Consider the following 16,459-nt stretch of genomic DNA (forward strand, 5'->3'; position numbering starts at 1 on the left):
AAAAAAGGATAGTGACTCGAAATGCTGAGACTCATATTGTGGTCTTAGTTCAGATGTGGATAAACAAGGTACTCTTGGGCAAGACATCTCCCTTCTCTGTGCCTCACTTTGCGCGTCTATAAAATAAAAGTTTGTGCTGGTTCTGTGATTTTCAGTTTTCAAACTGGTCTCTGGAAGGTGGGCTACAGAGGGATAACCAGAAGGTGGGAGAGGAGAGCCTAGGCGCTAGGACAGCATCTCCTCCCCCCACTTCTTCTTCCCACATTTCACAACAGAGAATCACCACATTTATCTGCTGTACTTCTGTTGGAGTTTTATCTAAAATTTGCTTGGAAAAAAGGATTCTACTGCTAAAAAGAAAAAATAATTGGAAACTGCTGACCTAAATGATCTCTTAGGATTCCTTTCAGTTCTAAAAGACTATGGTTGTTAACTAATATTGACCATTATGCTTATCAGTTTTTACATATCAGATGTCAGAGTATCTGTTAAAAGACTTTGCTTGAAATGCAAAGTGAGAAGATAGAAAGGGTCTGAGTAAGGCATACTATTCTACTATGATCCTGTAATCACATAAGCCTGACCTGATAATACAGTAGGGTTTTGCAAAAAATGCATGTGTAGCTATGTAGTAGAGCCATATTTACATCTTGTTTAATTGTAGTCTAATGTTTTATTTGGTTGATGAATTGAATTACATTTTTTTAAAAAATCACAATATCTTTCATCAGAAAGGTACTATTTTATGCCTTCAAATGAATAGGAAAGCATACCACAGTTGTTAATCATGCCATAGTACTACAAAACAGTCCTACAAACTTTAACTTCTTTGTGTAGCTACTTGGGTATCTGTCTGAACCATTATATTGACTGTGTATTTTTCCTTAAAAATACAATGGGAGGAAACCTTTTGATTGTTTTTCCCCCAAGAACTGGGGTAACACACCAAGCAGTAGCATAGATTAATGTGCAGAGTCTGGAAAGGTCCAGGGCCTATACTTAACATTTGCTGAAGATAACAGCATGATATCCAGGGTGGACACAGCATATTCCCTTCCGTGTGTATTTCTCAAATATGAAACATACTTTTCAGTAAAAACTTTCATTATTGGTGATTTTTAACCAGGAGCCTCATTTTTCCTCACCCCACTGTATTTGCTAAGGCTGCCATAACAAAATACCACAGACCAGGTGGCAATTTTTATCACAGTTCTGGAGGCTGGAAGTCCAAGATCAAGGTGTCAGCATGTTCGATTTCTTCTGAGGCTTCTCTCCTTGGCTTGCAGATGGCTGCCTTTCGCCGTGTCCTCACGTGGCCTTTTCTCTGCCTGTGCATCTCTGCTGTCTCTTTTGTGTCTAAATGTTCTCTTCTTATAAGGACACCAGTCAGATTGGAGTAGGGGCCACCCATAAGACTTCATTTAATCTTAATTACCTCTTTAAATGTCCTGTCTCCAAATACAGTCATATTCTGAGGTTACTGAGGGTTAGGACTTCAACATATAAATTTTGGGGGACACAGTTCAGCTCATAACACCTCACCCTTCTTATTAGCTTCCATTGAGAATCTCTGCTGTTTTTTGTTCTGGTTTTTTTTTTTTTTTTCTCTTATTCTCAGAACAAGGGGAAAGGAATATTGGTATAGGAGAAGAGTAGTGTGGCCCCAAAAGGCCCTCCTGTACACTGTTTAATTAGAAGAATTAGATGGCAGCATTGAGGATAGAAATAGAAGTTCAGAGAAGGTAATGCTAATTGTCATATGCACACACTTATTCCTCCTTATTATTCTAAGAGATTATTTATATTTTAATATTATGAATTAGTGCCTAAATGCTGAGTTCAGAAAAGAAATTCAGTGTGTTATGTTTGTGCTTTCTCATCTTAACATAATAGGCTCTTACACTCACAGTGGTACGTTTCCTGCTAAAAACGCTCTTGAGTTAACTTGGTTTTAGACATTTATCTTAGATGGAGTATAAATGATAAATGACATTTAGAATTTAAATAAAAATATTGTTCTCTTGATAGGAACATTTCCTATTAGCATTTTATGTTACCATATGTTTCTCTTCCTGTAGAATGGCAAACATCAGCAGATCTCAGGCAGACTTCAAGACGTCCGACTCAGGAAACAAACTCAAAAGACTGAGCTGGAAGTTCTGGATAAGCAGTGTGACCTGGAAATTATGGAAATCAGGCAGCTTCAACAGGAACTTCAGGTAAGTCCTTTGCTGCTGAATTGTCCTTAAACATGAGCAGTTATTAATAATTCTTCCTAATAGAGTGGTTTTCACTTTTGGGGGCATGAACCGCTTTGAGCCTCTGGTAGACATTCTTCCTAAAGGCATGTAGATATACACAATCTTGTACAATATCAGGAATCTCGTGGACTACCTAAAACTGTGCTTAACATCTGGTTAAATTCTGCTTAATATTTATACAATATCTGGGCATTTACCACTTTGAGTTTTAAGTCTTTAATAAATAAATACATCATTTAATTCCATTTTAGTTTATCCATAAGTTGTAAGCAATTTACATATTATTCTACGTATTATTCCTATACTAAGTTTCAAGAGTGATTAAATCATGTTTTTACATTTTCAGAAAATTCTTAGACAACATTACAGAGTTTCTTTTTCTTTTTATAAGGAATATCAAAATAAGCTTATCTATTTGGTGCCAGAGAAGCAATTATTAAATGAAAGAATTAAAAATATGCAGCTCAGTAACACACCTGGTAAGTCTCTAAGGTTTGTTTTGCCTCTTTTATTCTTTTCTGAATGTATCAGTTATATTCTGTTATGTTTTAAAATAGCATTATTCTGTTATAAATAACATTTTTTGTCTGTAGTTAAAATTTTTTAAATAATGTGAAAAATATTACCTCATGTTGGAGCATTTTTAGCAATAAAACGTAAATAGAAATAAAATAACAATTGTGGTCTGACTTCCTGTCTTGATACCATTTTTATTTATATATTTCAAATATCAATCAAATAAAATGTTACATTACAGTTAAACAAGACCTCAGTTTGGCTTGAACACAAGGCTATATGTGCATTTTGGCAAAATCCTGCACTAATTGTAAAGAACTGTTCGTGAGGGGACTTTTCTATGGAGCCAAACCTGTTGGATTCTAGGGTGATAGTGTACAGCAGTGATAGGCCTAAGCAGACTGGTACGCTCTTCCCAGACCTTTTATATCATCTAACTTTGTGATTCATGTAAAGAATTTTACCACCTTGGCCCTCTGACACCTGTGGAAGAAAATATTCCAGTGTAATTTATGAGAATATAATATTTCTCTTGATTCAAGTCTCAACCAGGAAACTGAAGAAAAAAAAAAATCTCTACATTGGATAGCATGCCAATAACAATGTAGCAGAAGAAAGATTTATTTAAAGAAAAGTAACTCTGCAAATGTGTTAGAACTAGCTAAAGTATCCTAAATGTCTCCCACTGAGTATCTGTCAGTTTTTTCATTCTAGGGCTCTTTATTACACTTCTGGTTTTTCAGGCGGGCCAGTAAATAGGTTCATCCCTCTTCTTTGCCCAAATTCTGAACAAATTAAGAAATAAGGCAAAGGAGCAAGACGTGAGAGACCAAAATATCACCTCATTATTAATAAAGCTGATGTTAGACAGCATGGCTTATCTGTGAGCAGTACAGCTGCCCCTGTAAGACACTGGGTGCACGAACAACATAGAATGCAGATTCCTGTAGGCAGTTCAACCTCAAGAAAGCAAGGGATAGGAAAGGTATAGGGCTGTGTACACCCGGGTCCTTATCTTGATCTCACCAAGTATTTAAGAGTTAGAAAGAAGCTGGGACTGTTGTTCTAGTAAAGGTCCCTTTACATCGAAGAAATACCAGGAATAGAAAATTTGATCTTGTGAACTACTCTTATTATGTCTCCCACCTTCCACTGATGTCTCGTCTCAGACAATCTTCCTTGCACAGGGTGCTTTTCTTGGCCGTTCGAAGTGTATCAGCTCCTACCTTACCCCTCACAGGCATTCCAGAGGTAGGATAAGGCAGCACTCCTGATCTGTGCAGGGTAGAAAGTATACTGTCATCTTCATTGTTAGTATTTGGATTGTGAAGAGAATGTAGAATATGTCTTATTAGGGGCCTGGTAGAGCTACTCTTTCTCTGTGGAATGTGATCCAATTTAGCTTTTATAAATTTATTAATCTTTGCTGTAGCCCAGTTTAGAATAGGAAGCTCTTATTTGGAGTTTGCAAAGTACCCAGTATCCCTTAGATTCCTCTGTCCATAATGGTAACCATTTAAGATTATCAGCCATGTGCCAAGCACCATGCTAGGTAGTTTTCATGCATTATTTCCGTTCATTTTTACAACAACCCTGTAAAGTAGTCGTCGTTATTTCCATTGTGCAGCTTGGAAAAACTGAGGTTCACAGAGAATAAGTAATTACCCAAGATCATGTAATAGTAGGTCTCAAATTCTTGTGTGTCTGACTCCTAAAGCCCACCACACTACCATGTTGCCTCTTTCAGTTACCTAACACAGTGCTCGTAGATGTGATATGATCACATTCAGTATGAAAGCATCCATTATTACTGATGCTCATTTTGAATACTAAGAATGAATATTCTTTTACTGTTATTTTTCCCATTGCTTGTCTCCCACCTTGACTAGAATAGGACCCATGCCTTACCCTTCACTTTTACCTACCATTGAACAAAGTGCAAGGCCTTGCATATAGCAGATGTGTAATTTAATGATTAAATATTTATTGAAATACTGGAAAACTGTTAGAATTATAAGACAATTTAACAAGGTGCCTGGATACAAAATCAGCATATAAAAATCAGCAACTTTACTATATATCGAAAGTATTTATTTAGAAAATAAGGGGAAAAAAGGTCTCATTCGCATCAGCATTCTCATTGTTAAATGAACAAAGAAGAAACGCACAGCCATAAAACTTTACTGATTGACATAAAAGATTCCTGGATAAGTAGATACATATTATATTCCTGAATGAACTCGCTCAATATTTTAAAGATGTTATTTTGTTCTCTACTAATTCATCCATATATTCAGTTTTATTCTGGTTTCCTTAAATGAAACTTGACAAGATAATTCACAAATTAACCTAGAAGAGAAAATACACAAGATGAGCCAAGACTTAAAAAGAAAAAACATTGGTGGGGGGAGGAGTCTAGCCCTATCAGATACCGAAACATGAGTTATGAAAGGTATAGTACCTAAAATAATGTATTATTGATCCAAAATAGAAACAGAACACTGGAACTAAATAGAGAGTCTAGAAACAAGACTATATATATATATATATATATATATATATATATATATATATATATATGGCAATTTAGGATTAGATAAAGTTGGCATTTAACATCAGTGGGGAAAGGATGGGCTTTCAATAGTTACTATCTCTTCATTAAGTGATTTGAGGGATAGTTGAAAGGGGGGTGAAGAAGCTGTTTACCTCACTCTCTGCAGATATAAATTCTAGGTAAAGTGGGAGGCTAAACATAAAATATAACTCTAGAAAAAAATGTTACAGAGGAAAACATTTTTATAATCTTGGTGTCAGAAAAGTCTCTTCAAACAATACATAGAGCTATGAAGGAAAATATTTAGTTTTTGATGAAATAAAAATGAAAAACTTTTTCATGTTGAAAGATGTCATAAACAGTAAAAAAAAAAAAAATTGAAATATGTATGATACAACAAGAATTTAGAGCTTATACAAGTCAGAAACTAAGACAAGCCAATAGGAGGAAAAAGCCAGCAAAGGTTGAGATGAGACAATTCAAGATGATGGCTGATAAATGTAAGTAGGTGGCCATATAAATAGATGTTTATTTGATTTCAGTAGTTGTCAAGAAAATACAAATTAAAATGACAATAAGCATTTTTTTTGCCAGTTAGCAAAAATGAAAAATGAGTGATACAATCTCCAAAATTTACAAGCAGCTCATGCAGCTCAATATCAAAAAAACAAACAACCCATTCCAAAAATGGGCAGAAGACCTAAATAGACATTTCTCCAAAGAAGATACACAGATTGCCAACAAACACATGAAGGGATGCTCAACATCACTAATATTAGAGAAATGCAAATCAAAACTACAATGAGGTATCACCTCACACCGGTCAGAATGGCCATCATCAAAAAATCTACAAACAGTAAATGCTGGAGAGGGTGTGGAGAAAAGGGAACCCTCTTGCACTGTTGGTGGGAATGTAAATTGATACAGCCACTATGGAGAACAGTATGGAGGTTCCTTAAAAAACTAAAAATAAAATTACCATATGACCCAGCAATCCCACTACTGGGCACATACCCTGAGAAAACCATAATTCAAAAAGATACATGTACCACAATGTTCACTGCAGCTCTATTTACAATAGCCAGGATATGGAAGCAACCTAAGTGTCCATCGACAGATGAATGGATAAAGAAGATGTGGCACATATATACAATGGAATATTACTCAGCCATAAAAAGAAATTAAATTGAGTTATTTGTAGTGAAGTGGGTGGGCGCAGAGTCTGTCATACAGAGTGAAGTAAGTCAGAAAGAGAAAAACAAATACCGTATGCTAACACATATATATGGAATCTAAAAAAAAATGGTTCTGAAGAACCTAGGGGCAGGACAGGAATAAAGACGCAGATGCAGATGTAGAGAATGGACTTGACACAGGGAGGGGGAAGGGTAAGCTGGGACAAAGAGAGTGGCATGGACATATATACACTACCAAATGTAAAATAGATAGCTAGTGGGAAGCAGCCACATAGCATTGGGAGATCAGCTCGGTGCTTTGTGACCACCTAGAGGGATGGGATAGGGAGGTAGGGAGGGTGGGAGGGAGACGCAAGAGGGAGGAGTTATGGGGATATATGTATATGTATAGCTAATTCACATTGTTGTAAAGCAGAAACTAACACAGCATTGTAAAGCAATTATACTCCAATAAAGATGTTTAAAAAAAAAGAAAAATGAGTGATAGTATCTGGTGATAGGGATATGCAGAAACAGGTAATTTGGTGTCATTGTTACTGGTACAGCTTTTTGGAAGGGCAGTTTGGCAGTTTCTGTCCAAACTTAAAGTGTGCACATCCTTTTACGTAGCAATTCTTTCACCTCCTAGCCTTTTAAAATACTTCCATGTGTGCGTTAAAATGTACATATAAGTATGTTTTTGGCAGCATTTTTATTTAATAGTAGAAAATCAGAAACAACCTAAATGGCAATCAAAAAGGGAATAGTTACCTAAATTACGGAATAGCCATAATGTGGACTACCAGGGAGCAATTTTAAAGAATGAACTAGATCTAGATGTCTTTAATGGTGAGATGTGTTATTAAATTTAAAACAAGTTGCTAAGCTGCGTAGACAGCGTGATCCCATTAAAGCCCCATGGAAATGCTGAGTATGCACATATCAAGTACCTAAGAGGGGGGTAGGAGGTGAGATGAAGAGAGACTTTTTTACTTTTTACTCTATATGCTTCATTTTATTTGAATTTTGTACTAGATTTCTGTACTTTAAAAAATACAATAAAGTTTTAAAATATGTACAGTTGACCGTTGAACAACGTGGGTTTGAACTGCACAGGTCCACTTCTATGCAGATTTTTTTCAATAAGTAAATACTACAGTACTACACAGATCCGTGGTTGTTGAATCCAAGGACTTAGAACTGTGGATATGGAGGAACTGCAACCACGTATGCTGAGGGCCAACTGCAAGTTATACTTGGATTTTCAGCAGAGCAGAGGGTCAGCCCTCCAATCCCCCTGAGTTGTTCAAGGGTCAGCTGTATTTAAATAGATGGTAAGATTGCTATCTTAATTTATTGAAATGTAGTCTGCATCATATATTTCCATCCAGTTTTTTCATCCTTGCCTAAATGTGTAAGAAAAGGTCATATAAAATGAAGCTCTCTGTTCCTACCTCCTAAAATAATACCACTGAATGATCCAGTTAGTAATATTTGTTGAGTCCTTGTAGTGAATATTCCCCTATTCTTGGGAGCACTGAGAATAAATAGAAAGCTTCTTTAACAATAGGAGCTATTAATTGAGTATTTACTATGGGCCAGACTCTGTACTAATGGCTTTATATCATCACCTCATATATGAGGTGGGTGATACATAATGCCCATTGAATAGGAGAGCCTGCGGATGAGATGGGTGAAGCACCTTACCCAAAATGGAGCGTCACTTCAAGTTCTAGTACTTTTGAGTACAGAACCAATGCTTATAACATTTCCATACGAGGATCTTCCAAGATACCCGAAAAAGGGAAATGACTGCTGATTGTTTTTTCCCTTGAGTTGATCCACCTTATGTGTGTATAGCCTTTGGCTCTCTAGTTATACCAATTTGACCAGACAGTAAATGTTAATTACTGGTAATGACAGGAACTTCTACCAAATGTAAACTGTATGATGTTTGTATTTCAGATTTAGGAGTTGGTTTACTTCATAAAAAATCATTAGAAAAGGAAGAATTATGCCAAAGACTTAAAGAACAATTAGATGCTCTTGAAAAAGAAACTGCATCTAAGCTATCAGAAATGGATTCGTTTAACAGTCAACTAAAGGTATTTATCTTCTATTATATTCATTTTTAGTTAGCTGCCTTTTTACCTTCCTTATTTTGATTTAATTGAATGAATAACTGAAGCTATTATTGTTATATATAGTACATTTCATAATTTATAATTTGAGCTATACCAGAATTGTAGGATTGTTTTTAATGTTCTCTGTGTATTGTAAACATTGAGTCGTGTAAATATATAATTTACCATAGTTTCCAGTTTTTGATGACTGTTTTTATTGGCATCTATACATTTAAAAAATAATTACCTTTGTCAGTATTAGGATTAGATTAGATTAGATCTGTCAGTATTAGATCTCAGCCAGAATGATCTTAGGCAAATTTGAAAATGGGAAATATGGAAAATTTTAAATAGTCCAAGTTGTAGAGGCTCTTTTAACACACTAAATTCTTTTTTTTTTTTTTTACAATTTAATTAACCTTTGTGAAATAATGCCATAGCCAATGAAATCCAAAGCATAATTTGGCACTAAAATTTTGCATGAAAAGTAGATTCATGATTCATTATTTGCTGCAGTGGCAGAACAGATGTCCAAAACGTATACCATATGCTTATCATTCTGTGCAGTGTTAGTTGTATACTGAAGCCATGCCCGTGAAAGAAAATATTAAAAGCTAGCAACCAGAGTAATGGCACATGATTAAAATTTGGGACTAGTTTCAGTTACTCCCTTGCTAATGAAGCATGAAGTTTTTAGAGCATAACGTATTACAAAGCTTTTCAGGCAGCTCTGTGTCTCTTCATGTGACTTTCATTTTGCTAACTTATTTAGAATAATGTTACACCAACCATAGAGTAAACAGAATGGTAAAAGAAACCATGGTGGCTTCCGTTAAGAAAGGGAAGTTTGAGGTGAATAATGTTAATAATACATTCCACACAAGCATATATTCTGTAGAAAAAAAATTTAAAGAAGACTAAATAATTTGTCACTGACAAACCAGCCAAGTTATCTTCCCTACATTATTTTTTTAAAAATCTGTACCTAGTTTAATTGGCTTTTTATCTGCCTTATCTTACAGTGTGGGAATATGGATGACTCTCTTCTTCAGTGCCTTTTGTCTCTGCTAAGCTGTCTCAACAACCTCTTCCTCTTACTTAAGGTTATTTTCTAATATCTAGCTACTTTTCTTTGAGTTACTTTACTGTTTTCTTTTTTAAAAAACTAGACTATTCTTTGCATTTATCTGAATATCCTTGTTTGAAATAACATATACAGTATAGACATTTTTCTTTCTGCTTGCTTAAATATCCTTCTGCTGTCTCACTGCCTGTTTGAGTCTAATGCCAGGAATCAGTAGGGTTGCCCAGAGTAACCTTTCTCATGAGGAGCCCAAGACACTGAGAAATATTTCCTGGTTCCCGTAGAGCATCCCTGTGAGTCGGGCTAACTGATGGGATGATTACTCATTCAATTCGAAGGGAAACTAAGGGAATGTGAGATTAAATTATTTACCCATATCACTGAAATTACTGTTTAAAATAAAACTTATACCTTTTGAAATCTCGTGCAAGGTTATGTCATGTATAGATCAGGCTGCTTCCTAATACTGCTATAAGGAAAAATCTTAAAGAACCAATAATGCAGGTGCAGCTTTAGTTTTGTCTAGTTATCAGGCCTCATATTTAGATATGCTTGCACCACAGATAAAAATGTTTAAATCATATTTATAAATAAGTAGTTCACTTTGTCATGTATAGATAGCGCAAAGAATATTTAAAACATTCAATGAATTCCTGTTTTGATTTAGTTTAAAGAAAGTTGCTTTATATTTACCACTTGCTGACCCTAGTAGATTTTCAACTGTATTCTACTCAGTACTAAAATGGATGGCAATAGGGCAATTACATATATATACACAATGAAGACAGGAACATAAGTAGAGCTCATTTGTTACCTAAGCAAAGGTAGGGCAGTTGGAAAGATGGTATCATCCTTTCCTTTATGGTTATAGCATGAATGGCCAGATTATCTGGTCTTAGAACTTTTGCTGCAGATCACACAGAAATGTAAACCTAAGTTTCTTCACGTATACAGTGCAGTTTGATGATATTTGTGGACTGTACTCACACACAGAAGTCTGATTCTTCGAGTTAGCATTTGATTCTCCACAGGCTAGCAGATTATTTTTGTCTCTTGTTTTTCTTTCTTCCTTCTGCTTCCTGCCTTCCAACCTTTCACTGCTTGTTGAGGTTTCATCAGAGGCAATTTAGGAATGTAAAAGGGAATGAAACCTATACTGTCAGAGTGGTCAGGAGACCGACTTTTGTTACAGAAAGCAAGAAAAGAGGCTTTCTGTGGTCATTGGAAATGATACAGAGCAGTCAGTTAACTTAGTACTGAAAAGTATCCATTGAATTGTCAACAAGGAGACCTTTGAAGACCTTGCTGAAAGTGCCATCTCATTTGAGTGACCAGCAGAGGCTGGATTGCGGGAGATCAGGAATGAATGGGAGCTGAGGAGGGGTGGAGTGCGTGTTAACAGCTCTTTAGGAGAGTGAAAAGAGAGCATGAGGAAAACTTTGTTTAAGAAAGATGACAAAGGATACAAAGTTTCAGTTATGCAAGAGGGATAAATTGTGAAATCTACTGCACAGCATGGTGACTATAGTTAGAAAATTTCAACTCTACAATACAGTATTGTTAAGAGTATATATCTTAAACATTCTCACCACAGAAAGAAAGAGAGGAAGGAAGGAAGGGAGGGAGGGAGGGAGAGAAGAGAGAGAGGGAGAGAGAGACCGATGGGGGGGGGAAGAGAAGGAGCGGGGGGAAGGAGGGAATGGTAACTATATGAGGAAATGAATATGTTAATTAGCTTGATTACGGTGATCATTTCACAGTGTATATGTGTATTGAAGCAGCAAATTGTATACCTTAAATATATACAGTTTTATTTATTTATTTATGGCTGTGTTGGGTCTTCGTTTCTGTGCGAGGGCCCTCTCCAGCCGCGGCAAGCGGGGGCCACTCCTCATCGCAGCCTCTCCCGCCGCGGAGCACAGGCTCCAGACGTGCAAGCTCAGCAATCGTGGCCCACGGGCCCAGCTGCTCCGCGGCACGCGGGATCCTCCCAGACCAGGGCCCGAACCCGTGTCCCCTGCATTGGCAGGCAGGCTGGCTCTCAACCACTGCGCCACCAGGGAAGCCCTATATACAGTTTTTATTTACCAATTATACTTTAATAAAGTTGAAAAATAAAAGAATAATTAGGACCACCCTTGAAAGTGGTATCACCTTTTTGTGCAGCATATGGGTACATGAGGAATGGATAGTTTCTGTTAGAACAGAAGAATGGAAATGGAGAAAATTAAGCTTTTTAGCTAACTAACCTTATCCATCTCATTGTCTTAAAGATGATTGCCAAGCTCAAGACAAATATTTCGTTGCTGAATTCCCAGCACCTAGAACAGTGCATGGAACATCATGTGTGGCAATACATACTTGTCGAATGAATGAATGGTTTTGAATGTTCTCAGTCAGAAAAATATACAGCATTTAGAGTTAGTATTGGTATATAGAGTTTATGAGAAAAAAGTAGAAAGAAATTAGTCAAAAAACAGCAGAAAACCATGTATCCCAGGTTTTAGGAAAACTTCTGATTCCATGTAATTTATTCTTTTAAGTAAAGGCTATTTTTTAAATTCAAAAAAAGGAAGAAAGAAAAGAAAGACAAGAGTTAAAGTAGAAGAGAGAGGAAGGGAAGGAGGAGGAAAGTGAGAGATTGAGACTGACTGTATAAAATAGTGATAATTGATAGAGCAAAGTCCCAAGGAAGCAGATTAAGATATAATCTGGAGCATAGATTGAAGGACAAGAGAAAAAGAATACTTCCAGTGTAGCATATGGGAATAAGATAGGTGTGAAGTCGGTTAAATTTGTTGGTGGAGAGTAGGAAGTTGATAGCTTTAAAACCTAAAATCAGAAGCAAGTTGGATCATTACAAGGAGTCTTCATGGGTGGTTGAGGACATGGAATAACTCAAACTAGGCTAGAAGGAGATGGATACAGATGCAGGAAGTTTTATTGCTTTTGAGATGGAAAGATGAGGGAGTTCCAGTCTGGCTTAATGAGGCAAGATTATTGGCTGGTAGTGAAAAGAATGAATGGAAGATTGGGAAATTTCAGGAGTAAAAAGTAGGCATGAAATACACATCTTAGTCGGGGTGGGGAGTGCAAGCTTAGTAGAGGAAAACAGTAGGTGTCCTGAGCAATGTTGAATGCCTATTTGAAGTTGGAGTTCATGAATTTAAATTGAAAACAGCAGTCCTAATTGTGTCTTTTTTTTTTTCTCCACCGAAGTTCAGCTGTTTATGTGTAAGCATGGAAAAGGATGATTACATAGGTTAATAGATTCATACGGGTTTGAGGTTTTAATAGACATGGGCAGAGAGGGAGGAACAAGGGAGCTACAGATCTTAACACAGTAATTGTGATAAACATGAACTCAAATATGTACTGGACAAGAAGGGATATGAAGAGAGGAAGGGGTCCTGATGAAAAAAGAGAGGATGATAGGATCAACAGAATGGAGGTCTCAGTGAGGTTGGAAACCTGTTGAAATGGATGTACCATATATAAGAAAAGCTTGAAGAATAAGAACTTATGTTTGGAAAATGGGATACTGATCAGTGGTAGTTCTCTTTGTGATGATGATGAGATTCAGGGTATAATAATGCAAATGAGGAATTAAATGGAGTAAAAAAAAAGTCATTGTTGAGGAGATCAGTTGTTTTGTTTTTTCTTTTTTTAGTCAAAATGGGAAGTTTTATTTTTGATGGATTTTATCACAATAGAAAGTTATAATCCTCCTACTGTGATGCTTTTAAACTTTATAACCTTCTTAAACCATATACACTTTATTATAATTATGTTTTATAAAACTACCTATACAGAAAATCTAATGTCAAATACTTACATTTGCATAAATCCTATTTGTGTTTTTCAATATTTTTTTCAATAATTCTGAGGCAGGAAAGGAACAATGCCAAGGGATAATTAAGCCTTCTTATCTGTATAATATTCACTTGGAAAATTTTCCTCCAGTGTGCTGAAATATATGTTTAGCCCCAAGAATGAACATTGAGAATGCTTTTGAATTCATAGTTTCTGGTCACTTAGAGTGACTTAGCAGAGCTGCTCAAGTCCTATCAGGACCCTGGACACCAGTTCTTACAGTTTTCAACTCAGCATCAAATAAACCACATGTTCTTAGTTGTTACTTGACTCTGATATTTCCCAGGTTACTATTTCAACCCCTACCTTTTTTTTTTTTTTTTTTAACATCTTTATTGGAGTATAATTGCTTTACAATGGTGTGTTAGTTTCTGCTGTATAACAACATGAATCAGCTATACATATACATATATCCCCATTTCTCCTCCGTCTTGCGTCTCCCTCCCACCCTCCCTATCCCACCCCTCTTGGTGGACACAAAGCACCAAGCGAATCTCCCTGTGCCATGCGGCTGCTTCCCACTAGCTATCTGTTTTACATTTGGTAGTGTATATATGTCCATGTCACTCTCTCACTTCATCCAGGCTTACACTTCCCCCTCCCCGTGTTTGAGGAGATCAGTCTGAGTTGAGGTTTTGATGGGGTCATCTACGTTGATGTCAAAGACTGGAAGAATAATGAAAATGAGTGAATGAGGATCAGTGACCAGGTGATCCATAGATGACAATAAAGAGGAAGGGGAGGGTGGTACTGCTGGATGTTATTCTGAGCCTCAGAAAAAGATGGAGTTTGTAAGAGTGAGAAGAAATAATCATCTAGAAATGGCAATGAAGAGCAAAGAAAATACTCAGGCCAGAAACTGGTAAACCATCCTCAACCAAGCAGTCAAATTTAACATTACCCAAATGGCAGAAGCTGACATTATGTGTCTCCTGATATGATGCACTGAAAAAGACACATCACTTCTATACTATTTTTGCCAAAAATATTTCATCCATGTAAGTGTAAGGAAATAATTAGACAAACTCAAATTGTGGTTTGGTCTGTAAAATAGCTGACTAACCCACACTCTAAAAATGTGAATCTCATAAAAGATGGAGGAAATCTTCTCACAATGACGAAATGAAGTGTATGGTCCTTGATTGGATTATGGAGCCAAAAAAAAAGCTGTTATTAAGGATAATATTTACACTATTGGGAGGGAACATCTTTTGAATATGAATTCTGTATTAAGATTATTATGTCACTGTCAAATTTCTTTAGTTTGGTACTGACGTTGACACCGTAGTTACGTAGAATAATGATGAAGTTCTAGGGGTGAAAGCATCAGCGTCTTCAACTTAGTCAAATTTTTTGTAGATCTGAAAGTTTTCAAAATAAAAACTTGGAGAAAAATTGAGTTGCAAAATGTTGTCAAATGTTTATGAAAATGAAAAGAATAAGTATATTTTTAAATTATAACTAACACTGGAAAATGGAGAGGAGATGGGGGATAGTGTAAATGAGCAGATTCCCCATATTCCATATCAGAAGTCAATAACTATTTTCTAATTCATAAATCAAGATATACTAATAATAGTCAGGATTTATTAAAGGCTTTATCTGTGACTGGCACTGTTCTAAATGTTTTACTTATATTAATTTATTTAATCCTTAATATTAACCCGATGAGGTAGGTTCTATTATTTGTTCACATTTCACATAGGAGTAAATTAAGTTGCCCAGGGTCACACAGGTAGCAAGCAGAAATTCAACCCAGAGAGTCAGGATTTGACCTTAAATGGTTATATTTTTTTTTAAAAAGATGAAAATTTATAAGCTAAGTGTTCAACTTAAGAAACTAGAAAAAGACTAGTGTAATGAAGGGAAAAAAGTAGAAGGAAATTAGTGAAACAGAACACAGATATTTAATACAGAGAATCAAGAAAGCCAAAGTTTGACTCTCTTTATAGATTAATAAAATTAACAAACCTGTGGCAAGACTTAATTTAAAAACAAAAATAAAGGAGTGAAAAGGAACTATAACTAAACACATTGCAAACAATAAAAGAGAAGGGACTATTATGAAAAATTTTGCACATAAATATGAAAACATAGGTGAAATGAACAAATCAGAATTTGCTGAAACTGGCTCAGGAAAAGTAAAATATTTAGGTAGCTCTATTGTCACAAAATATTTTAATTCCATAGTTTAAAATCTTCCCTAAAAGAGAATCCAGACCCAGAATTTTACTGAAGGAATAAATAACTCCAGTCTTATACATCTGTTTCAAAATGTAGAAGAGGGAATATTCCCAACTTATTGTATGAAACTATCATAAACCTCAAATTTTGATAAGAATAGTATAAGAAAGGATCATTATAGACCAATTTAGCATAGAGGCAAAAATTCTAAAGAATATTGAAAAGTTGAATATGGAAATTTATAAGAAGGATACTCCATTATGACCAAGTTGGATTTACCTTAGCCATGCAAAGATGATTTGACATATAAAACTGTTGACTGTAATTTGCCATATAAACAGATTAAAGGAGAAAAATAGTATGCTCATCTCACTAAATGCAGAAAAGGTATTTGATAAAATTTAACATCTATTCATGATTAAAAAATGAAAAAGTTATTAGCATATTAGGAATGGAAGAGAACTTCCTTAACCTGAAAAGAATGATCTATTATTCCGTTAAGATGGAGTACAGTTCTGTTCGTAAGTGCAGATTGTTTACTTCTTTTCAGTTAACTGATAGATTTTTTTTTTAATTGAAGTATAGTTGATTTACAATGTTGTGTTAATTTCTGCTGTACAGCAAAGTGATAGTTAACTGATAGATTTAACCAGGACCTCCTGGAAGCATGACTTAACTCAGAGGAGTGA

General features: G+C 35.6%; 1 protein-coding gene across 7 annotated transcripts in view; it reads left to right on the top strand.

Annotated features, from left to right (window-relative positions):
• ITSN2 (intersectin 2) overlaps window positions 1–16,459 on the top strand; it is a 164,364-nt gene that overhangs the window by 64,074 nt on the left and 83,831 nt on the right. For 6 of the 7 annotated variants that reach the window (XM_059893516.1, XM_059893518.1, XM_059893512.1 and 3 more), the window contains 4 exons: window positions 2,079–2,219; window positions 2,653–2,740; window positions 8,472–8,611; window positions 9,652–9,732. In XM_059893516.1, coding sequence (XP_059749499.1) covers window positions 2,079–2,219; window positions 2,653–2,740; window positions 8,472–8,611; window positions 9,652–9,732 — 450 coding nt within the window. The remainder of the gene's footprint in view (window positions 1–2,078; window positions 2,220–2,652; window positions 2,741–8,471; window positions 8,612–9,651; window positions 9,733–16,459) is intronic. The other variant, XM_059893515.1, reaches the window with a different exon arrangement.

This window comes from Balaenoptera ricei, chromosome 13 (assembly GCF_028023285.1).
Source record: "Balaenoptera ricei isolate mBalRic1 chromosome 13, mBalRic1.hap2, whole genome shotgun sequence".
Classification (NCBI taxonomy): domain Eukaryota; kingdom Metazoa; phylum Chordata; class Mammalia; order Artiodactyla; family Balaenopteridae; genus Balaenoptera; species Balaenoptera ricei.